The sequence below is a fragment of the Delphinapterus leucas genome, chromosome 14 (genome assembly GCF_059928025.1).
Source record: "Delphinapterus leucas isolate spDelLeu-1000000601 "Yukka" chromosome 14, BTC_Dleu_Yukka2, whole genome shotgun sequence".
NCBI lineage: Eukaryota > Metazoa > Chordata > Mammalia > Artiodactyla > Monodontidae > Delphinapterus > Delphinapterus leucas.
In genome coordinates, this window is record NC_143142.1 from 1,553,493 (window position 1) to 1,580,864 (window position 27,372).

The window sequence follows — 27,372 nt, forward strand, 5'->3', positions numbered from 1 at the left end:
TAAAGTGCACTGCTCTCATTCTTTAGAAGTAAAGAGTTCGCGCATTACTTCTCCTGATATATTAGCTATGTAGGGCGAATATGCAGGGAGTTAAAAAAACAACAAAACCAAGAATTCCATCTAAAATAAAAACAGTTCCTTACTTGATTTGCTTCACCAGAAACTAAATAAGAAAAAAGAATCCAAGTGTAAATCTTAGGGATACAGTGTTCTCACTTCTCGGTGCTCTTGGGCCTGACAAGGATCTAACGCCAAGTTACAAGCGATCTGGTCTCTGGAATCACGAAGAGAGCCTGGAGCAGACCTGGGCGCACTTTTCGCCAGACACGGGGTCTCTGCCTCCATCTGCCAGGTTCACCCCTACGGCACACCCATGGGGAATGCCCGTGGCATTGTCACAACGTGACATCTGGGACCCACCCGGACCGAAGGACAGAGGTTAACCCTGCGTCAACACGCCGCTCTGTGTCCCACCCCCCTCCCGGTCCCCCCACCCCCCACCGGGGGAGATGCCTGAAGATGGCTGTCACACTCGTGATCATCAAGGCGTGAGTTACTTCACGAAGGTGCCGGAGGAAGATGGAAAAGGTCCGCAAGACGATGTAAAATCTCACTCGGAAACAAAGCAGACGTGTTGGGAGAGGCGGGGCGACGCTGTGGGGAGGCCTTTAATGCTGTCGCCGTCACAGTTTTCAGGGAAGATTTTCCAGTATCGAAAACAGGTTGGAATTCCGTACCCACACATCTCACAAGCACTCTTGGTGCTGTCATCACAGGGTGACCTTTCACAGCCTGTTTCCCAGCTTTTCTCGATGGCGTTTCGGTTCACGTCTATGATCGAACCCTAGCGTTCCACGGGGTCCCGCCCACACACGGAGCCCCAAGGATCATCCCATTTCCTAGGGGGCTGAGTCCGGGTCCATAAATTAACATCAACTCAGAAGCTACAGCTATTGCCACCCTTCCCACCCCGGGTCGGTCAGGGCCAGGGTCCTCCCCCGGAGCAGCCCGCCAAGTGGCTCTGTGCGTCAAGGTCTGCCCCTGTGGCGACGTGAAATCACGTACTGCGCTCCCCTCCGCTGTGATCCGCTCGCTAGAAACACGGAAAAGCATTTATAAGTGATGAGGAAGAAACTCTCTGCGGGACGTTATGCCTTGGGAAACGGTGGCTCTGATGGGCCACCGTGGTGAACACACAGGAGGCTCAGGTGCCAGGAAAGGGGGCGATCTGAAGGCTGACTTGGAGTCGGAAGAGCCAGCAACTCACGAAGAAGGGGGGAGAAGCTGTCAGAGCAGAACCGCCCCAACCCAGGCTCTCCGCCTATGCGAGGCCCCGGCGCACAGACAGGGGCGGGGCACCTGGGCGTCAGCAGGTGCCTGGCATCGGGGCCCTGCTTTGGGTGGAGTCAGCAGGTGGAAAACATCCTCGGGCACTTCCCCACGCGCCCCCACGGGCCTCCGCCCAACCTCCCCTGCGGGACCCCACCTCTCTGGTCCCAAGTCCCCATCGTGGCGCCCGCCAAGGCTAAACTTCCCTCCTGGTGCCATGGGCCTCCTGTGCGCACAGTGTGGAAGGTCTGGGGCTCTGCACACTTGCAGTGACAAAGGGGAGGGACCGCTGTGTGCTCCGGGGGGCCCGTGCCTCGCCGTGTATCAGGCTGCGGGCTCAGCGGTGGGCTCTGTCACAGGAGCAGGTCGCAGGAGAGGATGCTGTCACGGGGGGCGGGGGGGAGGGCCGTGACCCCCAGGTCCAGAGAGCGACGAGGAAAGGGTCCCAGTTGCGAAGGCGGAGCGATGCTTGCGTGTTGTCTGCAGCGGGTCCGGGGGTTCTGAGCGGCAGGCTGCCGGGTCCACGGCCTCTCTGCTCACACGGCGGACAGGTCCACGCGGTGCCCGGTGTGGCTGCTCTTGTCCCAAGGGGTGAGCTTGGTGGAGCCTGTACCAGGCCGGGTCCCGTTCATCTGCAGACCACACAGAGGATGGAGAAACGGAGACTGCTCTGAGACGAGAAACCCAAGTCCCACAGGAGTGCTGAGAGCAAAGCCTTGTGCCAGAAAGTTGCCTGGGGGCGGCCCCACCGCTCCCCAGAGAAATGAGGACCCAGAGGGCGCAGTTCTCTCCACCTTCTCTGCACAGGTTCCCCTGCCTCATGGCTCCCAGGTTCTGGGGTGCACTCACCCAGGCAGTCATTCATTCATCAATCTGTCGTTCACTCATTCATTCATTCACTCATTCACGCCTCTATTCATCCGTTTATTCACTCACTCCTTCGACACTGATTTATCGAGCAGGCTGGGCACCGGGGCCTGTTCTAGGCTACGGGGTCACACCAGTGAACAAAGCCGACCAGACCCTTGCCCCCGGAGAGCTCGCGTTCCAATGGGGGAGGCAGACAACGGCCGTGAAGCAAATGAATAAAGCAAACAACTGCCAAGGGTAGCAGGCACAGGACGCTGGAGTGCGGTGGGAGCACCTCTGTTCAGTGCCGTCCAGGAGGGACTTCCTGAGAAGGGACCCCTGAGCGAGGGCCTAGCTGACAGGTGGGAGGCTGCAGTGCAGTGAGAACCCAGGATATCGCCTTCTCCAGGCTGCCCGGGGGCCCTGCCTGGGGGTCTGCAGGGCGGGGGGATGAGGGACCACTTCCCACAGGAGGAAGGTGAACCAAGCCCAGCGCTGGGAGGTGAGCGGCTTGTTCAGACCCCTGACCATCCAGACCCAATTTCTCAGGCACCTGTAGGGGGAGGAGACCTGATGTAGAGGCCGGGCTGTGTCCAGTGACTTTTGTGCCTCTTATAGGACACCCTCAGCATGTCCAGTGTCTGCCCCCCGGTCAATTGATCCTTCCATCCCACTAAGTCAACATAAGAAGTACTGGCCCTGGGAAACGGGGCAGGAGAGAGGGCCAGGTGACTTCGTGAGGAGGGGGACCCTGTTGTGGGTGTGACATCAGCTCACACCGCCTGCAGTCCTATGTCAGGTGTGAAAAGCCCAGCCCCCGAGTCGAGCCTCCATCACCCCGACCTGGGCAGCCGTCCGCCCGACACTGATGGTGCAGGCGCTGGTGCTCGGGGAAGGAGTGAGCGGAGGGCCTGGGGCTCGGGCTGTAAGAGACGCAGCCTCAGGACCACGTGGTCCTCTGTAAGGCAGAGGCTGCGCGCAGCTTAGTGAAGCAAGTCCCGGCTGATGAGGACCGAGAACAAGAGGCCTGGGTCAGTGTGGAATGAGGACGGAAGGCACCCAGAGCAGGATCGGCCAGCGCAGGAGGGGCGTACACGAGACACCACATGCACTCACGATGTCCGAGTTGAAGGGCTTCACGTTGGCCTGGCGGGTGGAGCTGCTCGTGAGGGACCAGACCTTGGTTTTATGCTTGAAAGCAGCTCTCACCTTCAAAGGCAGAATGAAAGGCTCATTAGAAGCAATTTCAGAAGTTGCAAAAGCAACAAGAGGTCATTCTAAAAGGTCCCGAGGAATTTGTGCTGCAGGGTGAGGACAGGACTCGGAGGCATCAGATCCAAACAGAGTCAGTGGTTCCGGAGCTGCGCTACGGACGTGTCACTGGTTCGTGTGACAGATACAGGCTGTGTCCCCGCGCCGTTCCCAGCCCTGCACGGGGAGAAAGCTGGACCTGGCCTGCCCTTTGCCGACCTCACAGTGCTGGGTGGGGAGACGGGACACACTCGACGGTGAACGGCCTGGGGGCCGAGCGTGTGACCGGCACAGAAACCACACAAGGCAGTAAATGACGAAGCGCACGCGTGGGGCGGGGCCGCGTGTGGTGCTGAGGCTGCCGCCCCCTCCTGCCCCCTCTGCCACGTGGATCAGTCTCAGGCCCTGCTTGGGCTGCTACCTGGTCTTTGCAAACACGTGACCTCTCCTCCGCTGGCCGCCATCGTCCTGGGCGACTCACCCTGCCTGCCCCTCCCCCATCTCCTCCCTCCCCGCCTGACCTATCCTCGTGCAAACGGGTGGACTCTCCTGGAAAAGCACAGAGGCGGGTGGTGCTTCTGCCCTGTTCTCAGTCACCGTTCCAGAGGCATTTCCCCAGGACCACAGCCTGGAAGGGACTCAAATGCCAAGGAACACAATGCCACCCCCACAATTCACAGGTAAAACTTCTCCCACGGACTATGGGTCCCGAGCGACAGGATCTAGAGCACCTTCCACCATCCCCACGGCCAAGTGCACAGCAGGTGCAATGCCCCAGACTGCACCAAGAGGAATGAGCCCACTCCAGGTACCCCAATGCCCTTGGAGGCCACATCATAAAAGTCCCCTCTCTAACCCCTGCAGTCAGGACTCCTCCTTACACCCCAGGCCAGCTTCCTGAATGCCTCTGGGGAGGATCTGCTGGGAGCACATCTGCATCTTACTCTCCCTAATATGCCAGATGCCAAGCAAGGTCCTGAATCTCCAGCTCAGCTCTTCCACCCTGTCACCACCTCCCCTGGTCCTCCACACAGCCAGCAGTGCCCGTGTGACCTCAGTAAAGTCCTCCACACAGCCAGCAGTGCCCGTGTGACCTCAGTGAAGTCCTCCACACAGCCAGCAGTGCCCGTGTGACCTCAGTGAAGGACGATGTGCGTATTTTGCTTAGCAACCGGGATGAGGGACGGAAAGCAGCCTCCCTGCACACAACCTGTCACCAACACCAAGGCTTATTCAGGGTTACATTCCCGGACACCAGCCTGATGCGGCAACACTGTTCCTGCTCTCTGTGCCCTTTCAGAAATGAAAAACCAGCTTCATACTGTCACGAAGTGGAGTAGACATACCTCTGAATTCAGGAGACAATGAAAAAGGAAGATGAAAAATCCCTGGCGAGGAAGGGGAGGAAAACACAGAATTAGAGCCACTTGCATTTTGTTACAAACACTTTCTGAGGGTTCTTTCCAATGCCACCTATGGGCTCTGAGAGTGGCATTGGCACGGCTTGGTGTTGGGGAGCATGTGGGCGTGCGCTGTGATGCTGGACCCTACGGTCTGGAGTCCGTAAGCGTGGAAGGGCATCCTGTGATCTAACCTAAACGCAGGCAGCCGCCATGGCCTGATACAAAGACAGGTGGATACAAAGACAGGTGGACGCCCAGACAGGCTTAACCTCAGAGAGGAGCAAACACGCTGGGGCAGACAAATGGGAGGGCACGAGCGCGTCACCTAGCGCGAGTCCTGGTGTCCTCACCTGCAAACTGAGGATGACGGCCACAGTGAGAACAGACACAAGCTGAGGATATCCGCAGACGTCTAGAGACTCTGCCCGTGTGTCCGCACTAGACGAACACTTCACGTGAGTCACCTCGCTTAGTGCTAACAAGCAGCCCCCGCAAAGTGGGTCCTGTCATTGTTCCCATGTTCCGGAAGGGGAAACTTTATGGGACACAGAGGATAAGTGAGGATCCCAGAACCTGGGGTGTGTAGGGCTGCGGCCAGGACAGCCGACCCCCTCTCGTTATAAACAGCCAGAAGGAAGGAAACTATGCACGGGGGCTTCTTACAAATTAGAAGCCTGACACCGTCACTGGCTGTGAAGACCCAGAAGCAGCAAGGACACCACGGTGAGGGCCGGGGTGGATTGAGCCTTTGGCTCGGTGGCGTAGGCCGTGTATGGCCACGGGCGCCCGCCTCCACCCTTCCTCTGGGGGCTTGTGGCTCTGGGGACTCAGACTCTGGGCTCTCAAGTCTCTGGTTTCCAGGCTGTTACCCTTGCTGTCCTTCCACGCAGAGAGCAGATGAGAACTCAGAGCCCAAGGTATCCCCATCACCACCTCTCCACGCCTGGCTCCCTTGCAGGAGCTGCCCACGTGCTGACCGTCTTCCTTTCAGGCCTGGGTGCCCCTCCACAGACACTGTCCAGGAGGACGAGGCAGCCCTGCTGTGAATGGGGTCCTGCATAGCCCATTTGCTCAGAGACCCTGGTGCACGCCCCATCCATGCCTGTGTCCTCAGGCCTTGGGGACCCTCCACGCTAGGGGTCCACGAGGTGCGTGCATGTGGAGGGGACGGAGCACAGGGTCTCCCTCCTGCCTCAGAGGCACCCTGCTCCACACGTCCACTCACAAAGCCGCTAGTCCCATCGGGCCCTCACCTGTAAGGAGTTGAGTACGGCAAACATGTACTGAAAGACCACAGCCTGGTTGTTGACAGCGAGCACGCCGAAGACCCACGAGGTTCCCAGGATGGGCAGCAGCACGGCCACAGCTTTCGCTGTCAACCTGCAAGAGGAACAGGGAGGCTGGGCGGGCAGGGCGGGCCCAGATGCGACGCTTCCAGCGGGAGCAGAAAAGGCCCTGCTGCGAGCGAGACCTGGCTCCTCCCTGCAGGAGGCCTTGGGTCAGGAGCTGACTACCCGGACGCACAAGACAGGGTCCCTGCAAGGCCAGCTCTGGGCCAAGCAGACAGCTCTGCTTCTGCTGGACTGCAGCTGGCACTGGGCTTCCGGGAGCCAGCGCATCCTCTGGGCACACTCAGGCTGACCGCCCCAATCCAACTGGTGGTGATGCTGAGGGGGAATGCTGATGCCAGGTGCCCACGGAGCAGAGCACAGCCGAGGAGACACACCCAGCGCCGGGGCACCTGCTGCCTCAGCCTTGAGGCTCTCCCGTGGAATGTGAGTTCCGAGAGGAGAAGGATCTGGGTCCCCCAGTGTCCGCAGAGCCCAGAACAGAGCCGGTGTGGAGGCAACGCCCCAGGGGCTGTCTGAGTCCTGGCCGCCTCTGATACGTGCTGCAAATCGTCGTACGCTAACTGGGGCCCGGCCTACCCCGACTCAGACAGCTCAGCTCTCCACAGGGTGGTTTCTGCACGTAAGCGTGAGAGAGAAGTCCAGAGACGGATGGGTGCCATGCTGCCCAGCTAAGCAACCTCCAAGGCCCTGGTCCCTCGGCGCTGCAACCCGCACGGTCTCCCTCACTAGACGGCGAGTCCTCTGAAGGCTGCGCTCTGTATCTCTGCAGTCCCAAAGCCAGCACAGCACCAGGACCAGCGGGCAAGATGAGGAAGAGGCCACGGAATGGATGAAGGACGAGCCAACGGTGCCACTCAGGGATCCAGCCCCCCAGGAGGAGGCGCAGTGGCCCTAAGGAGCCCCCTGGTCAGAAGCCCAAGGTCCCGGCATGGACAGCTCCTAGCAGCAAAGCCCTAGAAAACCAAAGATGTGCTCCCACACGGCATCTCTCAGGGAAGCTGCGGCTGCATGTTTTCATAAAGTCAATACAGTTAAAATCAGACACCTGAATCTGGGGAACAAAATATCATGACTGATTTAGAGTCGATCTTTAGATCCTGGAAAATCCGTCATTGAAAGGAACAGCTGCTGAGAAGTTGGTATCAATGTGTTACTTTTAAAGACATGGTTCATTTTTACTTCAAAAATGAAGCAATAAATGATAAAATCTTGGAGGAAACTCCTCTAGTTGAGGCCCTCTGAGGACTTGTTAACACAGCCAGAGCAGCCAGGTCCCCTTGTCAAAGGCAGAAGGAGCGGGGTCCCTGCAGGAGAGGAGGCCTGGGCAGGTGGAGGACGCCGTCTGGACGCATAAGGCGCCCCGGTGCCCACCCCCCTGCTCCCCGGGGGCCGGCATCCACCTGCCTCCCGCCCCCAGGACCCGGATCTCACTTGGGAAAACTGGATGTCCTCTGCTTTCTGGGGAGCCTGGAATCGTGACCAGTAAATAGAGGAGAGAAAGCAGGTGGAAGGCAGCCCTGTTAAGGCTCCTGAGGAAGCATCTCATGCGTTAAGTCACTGAGCGCTGAGCTGCTGGGCAGGAAGGAAAGGACTAGATTGAAACCAGGAGAGGGGGAGCCAGAAGTGTTCCAAAGAGGCTGTGCTGCGTCTTCCCGCCCGGCTCCCGGGGCTCCTGCTTCACCAGCCCAGGGAGGGGATGCTAGGAAGGGAGTGAGGCAGTGACCCAGGGTCCCGCTCGGCCACGTGAAGAAGAGGCAGGGCAGGGAGCGTGCTGGGCGGGGAGAGTCGGGGGTCTGTCCAGAGGCACGAGCCAGACTCTCCAGGAGGTCGGTCCTGGGCGCCGGGTCACGTGCAGGACACAGGAGGGCACAGCGGCAGCGCCCCAGCCCTGCTTCTGCAGAGACGCGGAAACGCCCCCGCGATGCACGGCCCCTACCTCCCCCGTGTCAGCCTCCACTTGGGGACCAGGTCCCCACGGAGGGCAGATGGGTCGTGGGCTCAGCTGCCTTTCGGGGCCGCGGTGCGTGAAGGGGGGGGTGGTGCAGAGACGGGGGAGCGGGTGTGGAGTGAGATCCAGGCTGCTCTGGGTGCCGCGAGGCCAGTGGTCCTGCAGGGTGCCGGGTCAGACGGGGCCCTGCGCACCGAGGGGAGGGCCTGGGGGCTGAGGTTGGGGTGAGGGAGGGTCAGGCTCCTTCCCAGCCAGGGCCCCGGGGCTGGGGGACTGGCGGCCTCACAGGGCAGCACTGCCTGTTCTCGCTGATGGACGAGGAAGGGAACTGACCCTGACCTAGGAGCATCTCGAAGGTTTCCAGGGGCTGAAAAAGCCCGAGGGGGCCGGAGCCACTTGTCAGGTTAATTTACAGTGTCTGGAATTCATTACAGAATAATTGTCTTATCGATTTGCTGCTGACATGTTTACTGTTTTCCCTTTCAGATCGGAAGAGATATAGCGTAGATAAAGTAACTTACAGAATGTCAGCTGCCTAGGAACTGCACCCTGTTTCTATAGCAGCCCCTAAATTCCCTTTGAGGGGCCGCTGCCCCCACTTCCTGGCCCAGTGGTTCGGGGGTGCTGACTGCACCCCAGAGCCAGGATGGACCGTGTGACTCAGGCCAGGGTTAACTGGTGATTTCCATCCACTGGGACTGATTTGTGGATGGGCATGCGGTCTGGTCTGAGTCTCGGTCTCCAGGCTCAGGACCTCTGATTACTGGGGAAAGAGACACACTTTCCCATGGACTTGAACCTCCTGTTGCAGCCATTTGGTCACCAGGAGGCAGAGTCCGTCTCAGCGTGAAGCCGACAGAGGGCATGGAGCTGAGAAGTCCGGGAGGAGCTGGGCCCTGGCGGTATTATTTGATGCGCTGGACCAAGCCATTTTAGACTCATTCCTGGACTTATGGTTGCCTGTGTCGATAGGTACACCTTGTGCTTTAGCCAGTTTGTGTTGGGTTTTCTGTCACTTGCAATTGGCAGAGCCCCGACAATGGGGTGGAGAAACCCCAGAAGGCAGTGAGTGTGTGGGTGGAACGCCCCCCATTCAGAGACACCTGCTCCTTTGGAGGATGAACCAGCCCCAGAGCAGGTCAGGAAGTTCCACCCTCCTCAGGACAACCTGTAAGATGGCGGCCATCACCCTTGCCGCGTAGACGAGGAAATCAGGGCGTTGAGGGGTTGAATAGCTCACAAGGTCCCAGCAGATGGTAGGGCTGAGGCAGGACTGACCCAGGCAGGGCGGTCGGGCTCCAGAACCCTCCTCTGGACCCCACCGCCAGCTCCTCTCACCCTAGGAGTGAACCAGTCTCTGGGAGAACATCTAATAGACCCCCTTCTTTCACAAATGGGGGCAGCGAGCTGGTGCTGGTCACAGAGACCAATGAGGATGCACGTCATGAGGACACCAGGCAAGCCCAAGGGTGTGACCCGCCCTCCTGCCACCCGCGAGCATCCTCTGTGGGCAAGGGGCATGGCTGACAGCCCAGGGTGCCGCTTACTTGAAGGCGCTGGGATCTCCACGTATCTTGTAGTTGTCGGCGCTGATCTGTGAAATGACCCTGGTCACCGCGATGAGGATGCCCATGTTGACCTGCGTGAGGAGAACGGGAGACAAGGTGAGGGCCGGAGCCACACCTGCAAGGCATCCGAGTCCACCCGGCCCAGCCCCCAGCCAGGCTTCCCAGGCAAACAGACGGCGTCTCTGGGAGAAATCGAAGCCGCGTCCCTGAACTTTTACCTGCACAGGTCACCTGCAAGACCGCCTTCTGGGAGCCCACATCTGTGCTCCCGAGAAAAGACGGCCAAACACCCCAGGCCGAGTCCCCAGGAGCACACTGAAGAAAGCATTCCTCTGCTCGCCACCAGGGCAAGGAGGCTGTGAACCTCAGAACCGGACAGAGCTGCTTCCAGCCTCCTTTCACCATGTGCTCCCTGGGTGTGGCCCTGGGTAACGTACTGAAGTCCTCCGAACCTCAGTTTTTCCACTTAATGAGACAGAGTAGGAACGCCCACGGTGCAATCTGAGCGCCGGAGCACAGCCTGCTCTCACCTCCTGCCCACACCCCAGGCCCACGGCTGTGCGTCCACAGAGGCCACAGCATGGGATGCTTCGTCTTCAGCCCGACGCTTCCTCCCTGTTGGGGAGGGGCTGGGGCCGGGGGCTGGGAGGCTCCCCTTGGGGGCTGGGGGCTGGGAGGCTCCCCTTGGGGGCTGGGGGCTGAGAGGCTCCCCTTGGGGGCTGGGGGCCAGGCCGGGGCTGTGAATGTCTCTGGCAGAGGCTCTGGCACAAAGTGTCCCCTCCCATGGGCAGCTCTCCAGGGTCCTGAACAGGAGCCTGACCAGGCAGGTGACAGCAGGGGAAGTGAGGCCCCGCCATGTCCTTCCGCTACAGGGTCCACAGCTGGATTTGGGGCTGTGCTGTGACGGGACCTCTCCCTTGTATCTGAAAACTTCTGAGGTCATTTACAGAGTCGGTGAGGAGTCCCGCTCCCGGCCACGTGTGAACCTTCAGGCCTGAGCACAGGCAAGGACAAAGGCGTTCCTGGCAGGCCACACAGGGAAAGTGGCCCTCCCCACACAAGACCTGGGCCACAGCAGAGCGTTCCCGGCTCTGAAGGGGACTCAGGCCCCTCCTGCCCCGGCCGGACACGCCGCACACATATCTGCGTTCCTGGCCTGAACGCCCTCGTTAGAGGCCTCCTTCTGGGGGCCCAGCCTGAGGCCTTTCCAAAGCATCTCTGCTGATACCCCTTATCTCAGGGGCCTTGCAGACACCTCTCCGCGAGCTGCCTCAGTACCCAGCTCCCAGGTCCAAGGCTCAGGAGCAGCCTCTCCCTCAGAACCCGCTCAGCAGTGAGGCACCCCTGCCCGCGCGGCTCCGCGGGAGGGGGTACTGGGAAGCTGGCACCTCTGCCCGCTTAGCCCCTTGCTTATACCATCACTGTAAGTGAGTAAAGCTTTCATCATTAGTCTTTAGAGCAAACACAGAACACATGCTGTCAGTGGGGCCCCTGTCTTCGCTGACCACCTCCGCACCCGGCAGCTTGGCTTCTGACAGGCTGCCTCGTTGGCCCCGTTTTCTCGCCTGTAAAGTGAGGATGACGCTGGAGGTCTTCCGAGGTCAGGGCACACAGGAGAAGCCGGCAGATGGGGACACCAGCGCCCTCCAGGCCTCCCCGGCCCGCACTGGCTGACCGGGTTAGCGCCACAGGAAGGCCTCACTCCGCAGACAAGAAAGGGGAGGGCCAGCACGGACGCCAGGCTATTGGTGTGACAACGCAGGGACTTTGCCATTCAAGCGGCTCAGTGACCGAAGCCAGGGGACTAACTGGTTGGCGCTTTTAAGCATGGGGATGTCTATTCCAGATGCCGAGGTCCAGTGAAGTCTGCGAATAGCTTGCTCTGAGGTCACACAGGCGCTGCACCCACGCGCCCGTAAGCCCGTCCTCACCTCCAGTGACAATAGCTGTGTCACGGAGCTGGGACGCGGGGCCCCAGTGGCCGATCAGAAGCCACAGTCCCTGCTGCTCTCACCAAGATTCAGCGATTTTTCGTGATTAAAGGCTTTTCAGCCTGTGGTTGATTTCTAGAGTTCTGAAATGTTTGGGGTTTTTCCACATATAATTCTTCCAGTAGCTTTTTTGTATTCTAGAGGGAGAACATTTACTGAGGTCCTCCGTGTGCCATCCTGTAAGTCCTGCCTCTTTCGCTTTGGGAATTTATATCCTGGGTTCCTCACCCGCTGGCCAAAGCTGAAGCCTTGTTTGTAACCAGAAAAGACTGGAAACACTTGAATTGTTTCCAACAGGGAGCAGGTTCGGGGGCTACTGTGGGCAGCCTACTCTGTGGATGCATCACGGACCAAGGCGGCTCTTCCTGTGCGGATAAAGCCGGAGGTCCAGCACACACTGTGTGTGCGGAAAAGGCACAGAATGAGGTGAATATATATTTATATTTGCCTATATCTTCAGAGCACTCCAAGGATACACAAGAAGTTAGCATCAGGGGTTGTCTGTTTGGGGGGGCGGGTGGAAACCAGGGACTTAAGAGAGAGACGTGGGCAGAGACTGCTCAAATATATACATTACTAAGCTTTGCTTTCAAATTTTTAACCATGTGTGTTAATGTTCAAAAATCAAATTGCTTAATTACACTATAAAAGGGAAATAACATCAATCCTTTTTCCTGTGAATGTCTCAGTTATGACCTTGGGCTCAGGAGGAAAACAGGCTTAACTGTGAAGTGTCCCAATAATTCAGGGAAGGGGATGGAGAAGCCACAGAGCCTGGGACCCGGGAGACGGATGCCAGGCAGCCTCTGGGGAGGAGCCTGAACACCCCACGTGACCCCAGAGGTCTCATCACAACCACCTCCCCCTTTGCTGGCCGGAGGCTGACCCGGGATTCTGCCCTAGACCTCTCAGGTGTGACGCCAGGCGATTCACACTGCTGTTCCCAGACGCTGTGATGTGGCCGCTGAATGGATGATCAGATTACGGCAAACTGTTTCACAGACATAGAAATGCTACAAGTGATTCAGGTCTTTTGTTATTTCTTGGCCTCTGTATTTAAGACCCGGAAGGAAGCGTTTCAATAATGTTTAAGCTGCCCACGTGATTGGCTGTTACAATTCATTATCATGCCCATGTCTCCGAAGCTTTTGCTGGGATTTATTTCCCCTCTCCCTCTTTCAGCCGGGGGCCTGTCTGATTTCATTTGGCATGCACGCTTCCCCCCGCGTTGGTAAGACAATCACGTTGGCCACGGCAGCATGAGAGAAGGTGCAGGCTAACCTCCGAGCCTACATTAATGCGCAATTAAGTGGGAGACAGCAGCTGAGGGTGAAACAAATCTGGCGTTTCATGAAAATACAAACCAGAAGCGGGCCTGGCCCCCGCACTCCATTTCACTCGCCCTGGCTTGTGCCTGGTGCAAACTGGGAAAGGCCCTGGGGTGAGGCGTTTGTAACGTGAATGTGGGGTATTGCATCAACTAAGTATCTCCGCGTTAGAAGAGCCAACAAGCTACTTATGACAGATGTCAAACCAATAATTCACAGGCCGCATTTCAGCAAAAAAAAAAAAAGGAGCGGAGGGGTGGAGGGAGGACACACTCAAGACCATGGGGATTTTTGCTGGGGGGGGAGGGAACGGATGGGCAGGGCTCTGGGGTTGGGACCACGCTCTGTTTCTTGACCGGACTCAGGGCCACTTAGAAACAGGTATCTATACCTGTTTCTATGTCCATATGGGTATTTATGGTTCTGTATCTTTATGTCCGTAACTATCATTGTAATTGTACCCATGTCCATATCTGTTCTTAGGAATTGGTAACTGGACCTGTATCTATGTATCTTTATTTATGTACCTGTATTTGTAGAGACACACAACTAGCTTGGCTTCTCCCCAGGTGAGAGTAGGATTTTAAAACTCTAGACTCTTTCTCTTCCCGGACTTGGAGGTCTTTTTCCCGGGTGGTGCCAGCACGGAACAAGCCCCCTGGGGGGGCTCAGGCTAAGGTGGCCCCTGTGGCCCATGGCGTCCCTGCTTCTGTAAGACCTGCCTGCCCCGTGGGCACTTTTGCACTCAGCCTCACTGGAGTCGCCCAGGAAATGGCATCCATGTCCCTTCATAATCGGGGAGAACAGTATGTGAAGGGACAGGTGGTGGGTGCATATTTGGCAGTGGGGTGACAGGTAAGCTGAGAACCGGAAGGGGCCCGGTTCTGCCCTTTCCCTCCCAGCACTGGGCCCACCAGGCGCCACGGTGACAATCCTGTCCCACAGGTTCCTGTCCCTCCAGGACCAACCTCACCAGGACACAGCAAAACCGCACACCCCTACACGAACATGCACCTTTCCAAAGTGTTTTAGTTTAAAATGATGCTCGTGACGTGTGGGTGTTTTTAAATGGATGGGATGTGCAAGGAAGTACCCCCGGACACAAACCCCTCTCTGGAGAACGCTATCCTGGGTGCATCCATCCAGACATTTCTTTCCCATGGACGTGCTCACGTGAACATGCGCCCGAACAGAGCTTTGCGCAAGTTACACAATAGGGCCGGGCCCTACATGTGATGCTGAAACCTGCTGTCTTCGGAGTGCCTCTGAGAACAACGGGGCACGACTCAACATGGCACAACCCAGGGTCCTCAGAGGAAATGAGAAACACAGGACACTTCTGCCCCCGGCCAGCCTGAGCCCTGACAGTCGGAGAGGCTGGGTCTCAGGACCCCTCTGCCGCATCCCCTGGCCTGGGGTCTGCATGCTTTTTCTCTCAAGGTCCAGGGAGCAAACATTTTTGGCTTTTCAGGCCTCCCAGTCTCTACTGTAACAGCTAAACTCAACGGCTGCAGCGTGACAGCCGCCGCAGTTTGTAAATAAGTGCCTGGCACCTGCGCGGGGTTTACCACATGAGCCGCAGCCAGCTGACCCTGCACTTGACCGTTTTCAGCGGACATCCCCTCCCCCCAGCCCAGGGCTCTCCAACTTCCCACAGCCCACCTCGGACTGCAAGCCAGCTCCACACCGGAATCACCGGGAGCTCTGAAAGGTCCAGTAAACCCAGAACCTCCCGGGTGGGGCTCAGGCAGGAACCGTTCCCAAGCTCCCCAGAGATTCCATTAGTAACAAGTGTGAGAACTGCAGTCCTCGCAGGTGCACAGCTGATGTCAAGGAGAGGGGCTGGGGCGGGGCGGAGGTAACGCCCCCTCTGGAAGGACAGCAAGGCTCCAGCGAGCCTGGAGGACATGGGATGTGGGGACCCTGCTGCTGGACCCCTTGCTGTGGTGGGTGGTAGGGAAGGATCCAGGCAGGGCCGCCTCAGATCCCCCGCCATCACTGACCAAAGTCAGAGGAAACAGCTCAGCCGGGGAGTCTGGGAGGGGGCGATGCTGCCGGGCCCTGCAGACCTGGGGGGTTAAGTCAGCACAGAGACACAGCAGGGCGAGGCCTTCCACACTCACTTACTCCCCTTCCACCCCTGCCACTGCCCGCGCTCTGACCGGGAGGGTTGAACTGGCGGGGGGACTGGAGTCGGGTCTGAGCCCGAGCCTCCGTCTGGGTGACGAGGCGAGTGGTCCTCCCGGACCCCAGGGGCCGGAAGGGAGGGCGCCTCGGGGTCGCTCACGGGAGCCTCTGTCACCCTGTGAAAGGCCGGGTGGGAAAGTGACTGCAGATGGCCCTCACGCAACCCTGGGACAGGGCACAGCCTGGAGGGAGAGCTCAGGGACGTGTCACCGTGACAATGCACCACCTCCCGCAGGTGATGGAAGGACCCGGGCCTGGACTCAGAGCTCGGGGTTAACGCCAAGGACGGACGCCCTGAGACCACTGTCCTTCCTGGAGGAGGTCTCCTTTACAGAACTGCTGTGCCATCGCCCTGGACTGGCAAAGACTGCAGTCCCCCTTCCCACGCAGAGGTGACACAGCGTGTGATTCTAACCGTCTGTGATGGACACAGAAGGAAACATCCCAAGCACCACAAGGGAGCCAGCAACCGGAGAGACGGCCAGGGCTCACGGGGTGCCGGGGACCCCAGCTCCTGTGACACAGAAGGGCTGAGGGCGGAGGGCAGCCTCAGGGACCCTGCGGCCAGTGCTGCCAACAGGAGTGTGGCCTGTGGGGGACGGAGCACCGTGCACCCGCTGCCCTGCGCGAGGGATCGGAGGGTGCACTCCTGGCCCCCGTCTCCTCCCTCCCTCTGAGCCTGGTCTGTTTCCATCCGGACCGGCCCCCCGGGGACACTGAGAACAGGAGGGGAGTGGCATGGGAGGGGCACCCAGCTGACGTCCGCAAGGTCCCCGTCTCCCTGTCGCCCACGCCTCCCACCAGGGCCCTGCACGGACCCTACAGAGAGCCCGGTGGGCCCACGAGCCCTGCAGAGCTGGGAGCACAGCCCCGCCTCTCCTCTGGCACAGAGGCCCGGGGGCTGGGGCCACGGGGACCCAGGAGGCTCGCAGAGCCAGCACGTCAGGGAGGGAATGCCCCCGTCTCCCGCTTGTCCCCGTGGCCGTGGACGCCCCTGAGCACACGTCACCTGTCAGGGGACCAGCATGGAGGGGAGCGGAGCGGAGTCAACGCAGCCTGAACGGGGTGGGGGGGGGGCGTGTGTGGGGCTGGCGCCACCGCCCTCCCTCATGTCCCAAACAGACGACGACAGCACGATGATGCCCCCAACTCTGCCCTTCGGGAAACCCTCTACCAAGAAGATGCTGCTGCACCTCTGTGTGGCCTGAGGGTGTCTGAGTGGAATTTTAATTAAGGAGGAAAAAGCCACATCTTTAGGCGTCTTCCCTTGGATACGTTTTTAATTAACCACCAGGGCCCACGGCTTCAGTCAGTGCCACCGAATTTGATACAAAGTCAAAAGAAGCTTTCAAATCAGCCATTGGGGAAGGGAGCAGGGGGGTGAGTGAAAGAAGGGCTGGCTTCACAGTATTTAGGAAAGATCCACATGGAGGGGATGCAGGAGCGGTGGGCTTCAGGGCCATCCACAGACCCTCTCCAAATAAGCCCATCCTCCGGCAGCCGTCCTCGGTGACACAGAACAACGTTGGATCTGCCCTTAGGATGGGGAGGACAGTTCATGCGCCACCACAGCCGGGACGCCCGACGGGGGAGGCGACGGATGAGGAGACCAAAGGCTCAAGTGTCTCTGGCTGGAGTCCTTTCCCTCACCTTCAGGACCAGGCTCACCTGGGGGCTCAACACCCTTCAAAGGCAGCACCCTCAGAGGCAGTGAGCATGGCCTGGCTCCCACCCTGGGGGTGCGTGGAGAGCATGTTCTAGGGTCCCAGCCAAGGGTGTGGACAGTGTGTTTTGTGGATTTGCACAAGGTGGACAGGAGGGATGGGGGGTGCCCTGATGTCAGCCCCCAACACCTGTGGGGAGAGATGCCCAGACTGGGACAGCATGGCGATGCCTCACCTCTGACCAGACCCCAGACAGGCTCAGCACCCAGGTACTGGCACCCCCCTCTCCCAGGGTGAGATCCCCACCTCTAGCCCCAAGAGTTCAGGGGGATATAATAATAAACCCTGCCCCTGGATAGTCATGTGATTTGGGCCTGACCAATCGTCTGCCTCCACCCCAGCCTCAGTGATTGGCTCTGGAACAGACACCTGACCCATGGGAGCCAATCAGAATCTGCCCTGGGACTTCTGCTGGGACTGCTGGGAACAGTGCCTCCCTCCTTACCCTGAACTGCAGAGCTGGAGGATGTGTCAGGGTACCAGCTCCATCATGTCCCCCCCGCCCAGGAAATCCTGCCTGAGATGGAGCCAGCAAGGAGGCAATGGGACCATGGGGTGAGTAGGAGATACCTGTGGACATCACTGAGCGCCTGGAACCAGCCATGCCTGATTCCCCTGTTTCCCAGGGCTGAGCCTTTTCTACTCAAGGGCACTCAAGCTGGTTTACTAGCACCTGGGGAGAAGGGGGAGGAGAGAGAACAAAAGGAAGAGAGCGAGTGGAAGGATGTGGGGGAGGAGAGGAAGGGGACACCTAAACTAGTACAGTTACCATCACGGGCCAGGATTTTCTCATTCTACTTATTCCCTGCACCTTAATTTGCCCCTCTGTAATAACAGAAATTACCATCTCTCCAAGCAGCTAATTTAGGGGCAAGTAAGAGAGAAATTTAATGTAAAAACACATTCAGATCTTAAAAAAAAAAAAAAAGATGCTCTATAAATTTGAGCTTTATTATTAACGTTAAATAACTTCATGGGAAACCAAGTATAAGGACCCAGGGTTAGAGCTGTGGCCCAGGCCTGGCCAATCAAGGCGTTCCAGTCCTTTGGCCAATCAGAGCATTTCATTCTTCTGGCCACAGTGAGGGCTGGCCAATCAGAACATTCCGTTCCTCTGGCCAATCAGAGCATTCTGCTCCTCTGGCCTCAGCGAGGGGCCCATGGTGGACAGAGTTCCAAGCCAGGCCCATCAGAAATGATGAACCGATCCCAGGATTTGGTGGGACGTGTCGGTAGAACAATAACAAGAACAACAAAGGAGGATTTTTTTCCCCATGGCAGTTATTATAATTCTGTGTGGTCCTAGAGTTTCTTAGCAGCATCTGGGGCAACCTATCTAAGAATGGAGCCAACTGATAGGAAAACAGAGCTGAGAAGTGGGGCACCAGAACCACGTGGAGACGGCCTCGTCTGAACTCCAGATGCACAGCCACGGCAAACGTTCCTGACTGTGAGCTTAGAGATCCCCAATTCTGTCACCCTCTCTGAGTAGGTCCCTCATTATCACAGGAATTCTGTTGCGTGTGGTTCTCGGGAGGCTCTGACGAAAACTCCCTAACAGAGCCCTGGATCCTGCATCTCCTTGACCACGGAGATGTGCATGTGAGGAAATCATGGAAGAGCATCGGGAAAGAAAAGAACCAGCTGGGTCTGCACTGCCCCTCCTGGACACACACCCACACCTGCTGCTTCAGCATGAAAAGCACCGAGGGCCTTAAACAGATCTGCATTAAACCTGAAAACCTGCCCAACCTTCCTGAGTATCATTCGGGGAAAGGAGGCTCTGGGTCACACCCCCATGAGGGGCTGTAACAAGACCCATGCTGCCCCAGCTTAGGACGTGCTCTCAGATGGCCCAGCTGCACCTCTACAAAGCCCAGGGCTTCCTCCACTCCGGCCCCTCCCCAGCCCAGCTCCGCGCCCACACGGCAGAGGACGTACCACGATGATGAACAGAGCAGGAGCTACGAAGGCCCAGATGGCACCATTCCCGAGCGACAGCCAGCAACTGTGGAAGGGGGCAGAGGGTTACTCCAGTGCATCATCCCACGTCCCAAGGGCCCTGCGTCCAGGACAGTACAGGGACACCGTGGGGCGCAGTCACAATGACATTGTTAACCCCTACAAATGTGTCTGTATCCTGTCCATGACCTCACGCCTCCCGCTCTTGGGAAGAATGTTCCAGGTCTGTAGGCTGGCTCGGGGAAAAGAAGGCTTTTACAGGTCACCTGGTTAGTGGGAAAATTCGCAATCTCTGAAGAGTCCAGCCAAAATCCAAAGGAGGCTTGAATTTTATTACGAGAAATAAATAAGTGGGCTTTTGCCAGGGGCCGGCTTCCTTCCAGGGCATTTCAAACACTGACTTCACTAGAGTCTGCTGCAGGGATTCAAGGAGTGAGGAGGCGCCAGTGCCGTCCCCCGGCCCCGCTCCACAGCCGAGGAGAAAGGCCACCAGCGCCGTCCCCCGGCCCCGCTCCACAGCCGAGGAGAAAGGCCACCAGTGCCGTCCCCCGGCCCCGCTCCACAGCCGAGGAGAAAGGCCATCAGCGCCGTCCCCCGGCCCCGCTCCACAGCCGAGGAGAAAGGCCATCAGCGCCGTCCCCCGGCCCCGCTCCACAGCCGAGGAGAAAGGCCACCAGCGCCGTCCCCCGGCCCCGCTCCACAGCCGAGGAGAAAGGCCACCAGCGCTGTCCCCCGGCCCCGCTCCACAGCCGAGGAGAAAGGCCACCAGTGCCGTCCCCCGGCCCCGCTCCACAGCCGAGGAGAAAGGTCCCGATGGATCCCAGCCACAGCTCTGATTTCCAGAGAAGCCTCATCTGGGAAGTAGGGTCCAGTATGAGGATATGAAAGTGCTCCTGGCTTACGAGACATGATTCCAGGAACTCAGGCAGGACTACCATCTTCCTCTCCAGAGCATCAGAACCACCAAGAGCCCGGGGTCCCTGGGACACGTCACCTCCCTGGATCTGGGGGCAGCCCCGGGGGCCTGGCACACCCGCCAGGGTCTGGTGAGGCGCACGGTGCATCCTCACGGACGCAGGACGTGGACGTCCCTGCAGGGCCGCCTGGACACTCACTCACGCCTGCTCACCCAGCGCAGCCCCCTGACAGCACAGCACCGCCCCCCGTAACCCCACGGCGCCCCTGAGGCAGGCGCTGTGATGACCCCACCCTGCACAGGAGGAAGCTGAGGTCCAGGGACGTTCGGGGACCCGAGTCCACGCCTGCGCCCTGCCTTGCTGCCCGCGTCCTCCCCCGAGACCTCCTGGACCAGGAGACACGAAATGCCCCAGACAGGTGACAGCGCCTGTAAGAGGCTCGTTCCCGTCTGGAACCCAGAGCCTGGAGAAAAGAGCCTCCCGTCTGAGGACGCGGCACTTAACATGGAAACACACGGTGAGTCTGGTGGTCCCTCTGCAAAGGGGCAGCTCCAACCCAGGCTCCCTGAGAGGGTGGGGATTCTGCAAGAGGAAGCTTGTGCTTTCCACCATTTTCGTGCAGAAGGTTAAGTGGGTGAGGACCTTCAGATCCCCGGTCCTTCCCAGACACTCAGGGAGCTTCGGGACCTTTGCTGGGGCTGCCTCGCTCTCGGGCACATGAGTGGGTGAGAGGCTGACATCACAAACAGACCGTGGAGCTGAGACGCACCGTGGGCGGCCCAGCATCTGTGCTCCCAGATGGAAAGACACGGAACAAGTGCCACTGAGATGTGTCTGAGGAGAAGCTTCTTCTTTTAATTAGTGCCTTGGCTTCGGATACACGCAGGCTTGCAAGGAATGGGCCAGAACAATGGATGTTTAATCGTTCTTACTTCAGTATGGACTCAGAGAGCGCTTTCCTTAAGTGCTTCATCTTCAGGAAATTGTAGTCCTAAAGTAGAAAAAGCCAGGTTCCTCCCGGTTTAGCAGCTCAGCTGAGAAATTATCTCAGGCTGAAGCCGGAACAATGTTGAACTCCCTCCCTCTCCTCTTAAAATCTCTCCGTGGCATTGTCACTCAGTGGTTCTTCAGCTTGGCTGAGGAGAGGGGCAGCTCCCTAAAGACAGATGACCTAAAGCCTTTTTCTCTTTGGGAGGAAAGGAATTCAAATTTCTGGAAGGTGAACACCTGACCTGGTTGCACAGTCCCAACCCAGCCTCTTCCTGATTCAACTAGGGACCCACCAGCTGCAGTTTCAAAATAGCGGCACGAGGTCTGGCACATACACAGTCCCGTCTGCTGCTGCCCCAGCGATGAGAACGCCCCCTTGCGGGTGCACATCAGACTACACTTATTCACACAGTCACGTATTCACTCGGCTGTAATTTAACGGGACTTCTTATGTACGAGGCACTTGCTGACCACCCCAAGAAAGGGTCAGCACAAAACAGGGCTCCACAGGCGACCAGGCTGTGTGTCCAGGACAGCCACATGGATGAAAAGCTCCCATCAGAGACTCATCCGGGCCACCCAGTGCAGGAGGCACTCTGACCCTCTCGATGCTAGTTCCAAGGTGGGACGAAGCCCAGAGCACCGCCAGGGGTGTTTCTCACTCTATCAGGCCTTTTTTACTGCCAGGGCTGGAGGATACCAGCCTTGGACAGACCCCTCCCCGAGAAGAACACAGCAAGACAAGGAGCCATGGGGACCCTCACCGTGCCCCTCCCCAGGGGAGTCCTGCCCACACAGGGATCACCCCTTCACTTACTTCTTACTTGTTCCGTAACTGTCCATGGCAAAGACTATTGAAATGATACAGATCAGAAGAGGAAAACCTGCAGAAGGTGACAGCAGGAAATTTTATTAGCTTTGCTCCGGTCTCCTCCGACACGTTCATTCATTTATTCATTTATGCCTGACGTGTACAAAGAAATGTGCGCTAAGCGTTGAGGACACAGAACAGCCCCTAGGCTCCAGGAATTTAGAGTCTAAACAAAGAGATAACTAACACGCGCACACACACACACACACACACATGCATTTTAGGGCAGATCTGTTATGAATCTGATTCTGTATCTGAAAACAACGCCCTTCCGGCTGCTGGAAAAGCAGCATATGCCCAGGCCTCTGTCCGATCAGCTCCCTGAGCACAGCACCTCCCTCTGCTCCCCTGCAGGGAAGGGAGGGGGGAGAAGAGACAGCAAAGGGTCCCTTTCCACCCACTGACCCTCCCCTCCAGAGGGTGGTCAGGAGAAAGCGCTCCTGACCAGGACACTGCATTTTGCAGATTGCTAGGATAAAAGGGGGCAGGGGAAGATACATTAGCACAGGCGGCTCCTGTGCCCCTCTGGCCGAGCCTGCCCAGCCTGTGGGAGATCTGCTCCAGGACCCAGAGGGAAGCCTGCTCCCGGCTCCAGGCCTGGGCGCCTCAAGGCCTCAGCCCTCCTGTGACCTCTGGTGGCTTGGTCAGCTCCACACCGGCCCTCTGAGGATCAGTGTTAAATGATCTCCTTGAAAAGGAGTCTCTGGAGAGTGGTCCTGTCTCTGAAACACTTTGTCTTGATGTCAAAATAGTCTGACCACATCACAGGACATCTGGACAAGACAGTCGCCGGGCCCTCAAAGGAGACCAGCGAGCAGCCTCTGGGGAGAGGTGGACAGGCCAGGGGACAGGAGGGGACGCACCTCTCACTGCTGACCCGCCGTCACACTCGGGTTTTCTACCCGCGTGCACGACCTCATGGAAGCCAGAGCGTTTCTCGGTGTCGGAGCCTCTGGCTGTGGCCTCCTGCCCTGATGGACTCAGAGTCACAGGAGACAAGGGGGACGCCGAGGATCTGGCCCGTACCTGCCGCCCACTCACTTGGGGCCTCGGTTTCCTCAGACGTTGCAGGGAACCCCGCTGCCTGGCTCTCTTGGGAGGATCACATGGGCCCTGAGATGGTGAGGGGCCCTGGGGACATCGGGCACCAAGACTCCCCCCCGTCCCATCTTCCCAAGGAAGCTCAAGCCTTGGGGTGTGGGAGGAGTGGGCACTGTGTGAGCTCTGGGTCCACAGGACAGCCCAGCAGGTGCACACGGGACCCTGCAGAGTCCCCAGGGCCCCGTCCGGGGGTGTTGTGGAAGGTGCAGTAAGAACCTGAGGTGCCTGGAAGGACGGATTTTCAAACTCAGTGGTTGAGGCTTCACTTTGAGTCAACACCACATCCCCCTCCCCGGATCGTGGCCACGGTGGGGGCCCAAGTCAGGGGCTGGCATTTCTTTGCTGCCCAAAGTTAAACAGAGGAGGTGAAGATTCTTTTTCTGCCTGCATAACTGACACATTTCTCTTACGATCCCCAAAGCAACACTGACACTCAGAGGACAGGCCACAGGGCAGTGACTGGAAGGGTCTGAGAAGAAGGTGGGCCCTACCCTCTGCTTTCTCTGAAACGCGCTGCAGGAGCCGCAGCACCGCATTCTATTCCCAGGATCCCCCAGAAGAGCTGTGCAGCCTCAGGGAACCAGCTGAGCCTCTCTGGGCCGCCACGTTCTCACTCTGGAAACGGAGATGACAGCACGTCCCATCAGGCTGTGGTGAGGATCACACACGCTGTGGCCATGGAAGTGATGAAGGATGCGCTGATGTATGAAGCCCGTCTCTGTATAATGATCTCCACTCTTATTAACTAGCTCTGATGCCTCTTCCACTGTTGCTATCGTCTGAAATTCACACCCCATAACCCATGCAGACACTTGACCTGCTTCCGCAGGTTGGGGGTCCTCTGATCCTGTCCTATGGACGTTGACTTTGTGGCGCTCAAGAAGTGCTCTCTTTGGAATGTGGTGACCTTTCAGAGGGACCACACTGGCGCTTCCCTGGCTGCTGCCCCTAAGATCCAGGGAAGGAGGGAGGGGCGATGTGAGGGGCAGCCATAAGGAGCATTGCTGTGAAATATTAACCCAGAGAGGAGGGATAATATGAAACCCAACCCAGGGGCGCGGATGCCTCGACAGAAAAGGGGCAGAGAGATGACAACGCTGGGAAACAAGTGGCCCGGCCTCCAGTAGAAGTCACCGTGCCACATTCCGGATGCCTCGTTCTGGGCACGCAGCGGCTGGCACTTCTGCACCCTGGGGCTGTTGAGCTGTCGGCTCCTTCTGGGCAGTGAGCTGTGAACAGAATTGACCCATGCCTCTCTCGGCTAAGTATTGATTTCCCGTACCCAGGTCGTCTTCTCTCTCACAGCATCCAGCAGTGGCTCCAGGCAGCAACTTCTCCATCACCCCGGGCTCCTGAGGGACTGTCCCGAGCACAGCCCCTCCCACTGCCACCGGCCCGCTGAGGACACGCAGCGTATTCAGGAGATAAATGCTACTGTTTCCAACCCACGTGAGTTGGAGGCTGCTTGTTATTGCAGCATAACCTAGCCTGCCCTGACTGCTGCACGTCCCAGGGTCTTGGCACTGTGACACCTCCCTGGGACGCCAGCGCCACTTCAGAGAAAGGCGGGTTCCAGAATGAACTCTGATGACGTTTTCACCCTCAGATGAGTGGGCGCTCACAAAAGAAATGAAGTCGTAACAGAGAAAAATAAAGCAAGCTGCATTTCTTTCGCTTCTGAGTTTATGATTATTTCTTTCACTTCTGAGTTTGTGGTCAGAGATTCACGTCTGCTGTTTGTGGTCAGAGATTCATGTCTACTGCACCGACGTGTAAAGGCTCAACTGTTTTCTCACACACCTGCTCTCCCCGTTCCCACATGGACCCCTTGAGGACAGAGATTACATTACACTCACCTTTCAAGTTCAAGCATAGGACCTAACATACAGCTAAACTGCAGGTATGTTGTTAAATCTGACACCTCCAATCCCAACTCAGCCAAAAACACAGCCCTTGAGTTTCAAAAAATGATACCGTTTGAAGGTCAGGGTAAGAGCACGGTGAAAATCTCCAGGGAAGTTGCCTCTCTCTGGGGGACCCTCCCTGCAGGGTGACCGCCCCCCGCCCCCCGGGCCCTGGGTCAGCCTCCAGCTCCCTCTTAATTCATAACTGCAGGTAGAGAGAGGCCAGCCGCCTGCAGACTGTCTGTACTTAGGCCCACAGCCAAGTCGAACCCAATGAGAAGGAAGGACGCAGTTCAGAGCCGTGGAAATCAGTTAAGGGGACGCTCACGTGGAGACAGAGCCCTGCTGGAACCCAGCCCGGCGCTCCATTTGCAGGGAGCGTCTGACAGAGGCTGTACACTCAGACACCCACAGGGGAGGTGCTGGTATCAGAAACCACACAGTCGCAGCCAATGCTGTCAAGTAGGAACGGAAGCTCAGGGTTCCCAGATCACCTCACCCTTCAAAAAAACTCTATAATTTTATGCAAAATCTCTCCATTTTTAAGTACTGGCAAATCATTCATTTTTTTTCTCCAACACCGTGCAGACGAAAGAAGAGATCCTTCAGGGCTGGATTGGATTATGACCCACACCTCCATCTTGAACCAACATACCCGACTCCTGTCACAGCAGAGACCAACTCCACACCTTTCATTCATTTCAACCGTCCCTGCTGTGGCTACGGGGTGTGTACGTGTGTGTGCGCGCTCATATCTCTAAATTATTTGACCGTTCCCGTAAAGAAACCAGCCGTTACAGGTGGTTGGTCACTTGTCCTGTAAACCTTTTACTCCATGAAGTCAGAAGCTGGAGGCAGGAGCGACCCTCCTCTGTCAAGGAGTCACGGCAGGACGGAAGGAGACGATCATGCCTGAGTTGGGCTCACCAGGAAGGAACCGGAGAGGAGAGGACATTCCTGCTGCTGCGAGGAGCCCAGCCAGAGCGCAGGCGTCCAGGTGCGGAGACGCGCGGCAGGGACGGCCAGTCTGCCCACAGGCGGGACGCAGGGCATCACTGGCAAGCACCGGGAGTTCCCTGCGAGGCCACAGCAGTTGGGAGGTGGCTGCTGTGTCTCCTCTCTCCACGTGGGCCCCGGTGAGCCTCTCCAGGCTCCCGGGAAAGCCAGGAGGGGCACATAACTTACCTCCACTACGCCCCCCAATGAACCACGCTAGGAGCTCAAAGCACAAAGTAAAATGTTTGTCTGTTCCCTGCGCCATGAGGACCGTGAAAGTTAAATCTATCGCAAGAAAGCTAGAAACGAGTAGCAGGTCCCTTACGCTGCATTAATGCTTTACGGCAGATGCAAGAATGCCAGGCGTCCACTACTCTGGCGGGAAGCAGGGTCTCCTGTGCCCTGGGGCTCCTCACGATGGGCAAGAAGGAAGTTAAACAAAGTCAAGCCACTGGGGAGGTGACTCCCAGATTGAAGGACCACCATAACTCGTGCAAGTTAGCTTTAAAACAACACAACCACTTAGAGTCTCTATAAATTTTCTTAAGGGCATGCAGCAAATTAAGAAAAACTTATTCAAGAAAACCTACCAAGTCTGGGTAAACCTGACACGCTGGGACACCTGGGCTACAACCTGCTCCGCTCCAGGCAGCTGTGGCCAACAAGACAGGCTCCCTCCCCCGGGAGCCAGTCTAGAGCCACAATATCTCCCTGGGGCAGGCTGCCTGCATTTCTCATTCTCCCCAGCGCCACGGGGCAGAAACTCTATTCCACGTAAGAGCAACCGAGAGATCAGAATTCCTTTCCTCCCTCCAACCACAAGCCATAGTGTACAGGGTCCATCCCAGGCGTGGCTGGCTGAGAATACAGGGCCCTGACTGCCCTCGCCCCAGGGCGCCCATACACTGTGAGATTAGAGGCCACCTCCCCTGCCTGATACCCTGCATTAAAGCCGGGGTGTCAATCCAAGAGAAGCAGGCCACTGTCCCCGCACCGGCTCCAGAGCAGTGCCTCTGGGATTCTTCCCAGGGAGGAGGGAAGCCGACCATTAGAACAGAGAAATCCAAAGCACTCCCCACGGAAACTGACTTTTCTGAAAAACAGTGAGGGGAAGTTCAACCCGAAGAACACCTGGCCTCCTAGAGGCGTTTCACATGAAGATGAAATCACAACCCACCTCTGCCCCAGCTGCCCCATCCCATCCCCACCTACCCCATCCTATCCCATAGTAGTAGCGGTGTTTGCTGTCCTCTGATCCAAAGACCTTGATCACCATGCTGTAGAGATGCAGCCCTTCCACCAGCATCCACGCAAAGACGCTCAGGAAGAGGTAGTGCAGGAGCACGGCCAGCACCTGGCACGGGGCCTAGGATCAAAGCAACGGCAGGGAGGGTAAGCTCTCTCGGGTGTGAGCAGTGGGTGGGTGCTGTTGTCCCAACCTCCCTGCACCCATTTTCTGGGGAGCGCCTTCTAAACACGTGGCCTCACTTCCTTCCTGGGGAGTCGCGTCTTGCCTTTCCCAGCTGAGTGATTTGAGCGGGGCACGTGACTCAGGCAGTAGCCAATCACTGCACCACACCCCCTCCCGGGTACAGCGATTGGTTCATGAGAGGGCAGGGACTCGGTCCGGCCAATCAGTGTAAACACCCCCACCCCTGCAGCAGGGTCGGCTCAGGGGTGGGCACGTGACTGGCCGGGCTG

At 57.9% G+C, this 27,372-nt stretch overlaps 1 protein-coding gene across 1 annotated transcript; it reads right to left on the minus strand.

Moving 5' to 3' along the window:
* Nucleotides 1-508: 508 nt before the first annotated feature.
* LOC111186919 (adhesion G protein-coupled receptor D1) lies at nt 509-27,372 on the minus strand. Its single transcript, XM_022598003.2, has 8 exons — nt 26,884-27,372; nt 21,617-21,683; nt 18,872-18,938; nt 9,680-9,771; nt 6,086-6,212; nt 4,776-4,817; nt 3,295-3,387; nt 509-1,961 (listed from the first exon to the last, which is right to left on the minus strand). Exons 1-8 carry the CDS (start codon nt 26,975-26,977, stop codon nt 1,866-1,868), a joined length of 678 nt encoding a protein of 225 aa, XP_022453711.2. The 5' UTR covers nt 26,978-27,372; the 3' UTR covers nt 509-1,865.

Coding starts and splice junctions, on each gene's coding strand:
- LOC111186919 (XM_022598003.2), bottom strand. CDS start 26,977: ATGCTGGTGGAAGGGCTGCATCTCTACAGCATGGTGATCAAGGTCTTT. Junction 18,939..21,616: donor AGTTACGGAACAAGTAAGAA/GTAAGTGAAGGG, acceptor CCCCTTCCACAG/TTGCTGGCTGTCGCTCGGGA. Junction 6,213..9,679: donor GGAGATCCCAGCGCCTTCAA/GTAAGCGGCACC, acceptor TTCCTCTTGCAG/GTTGACAGCGAAAGCTGTGG.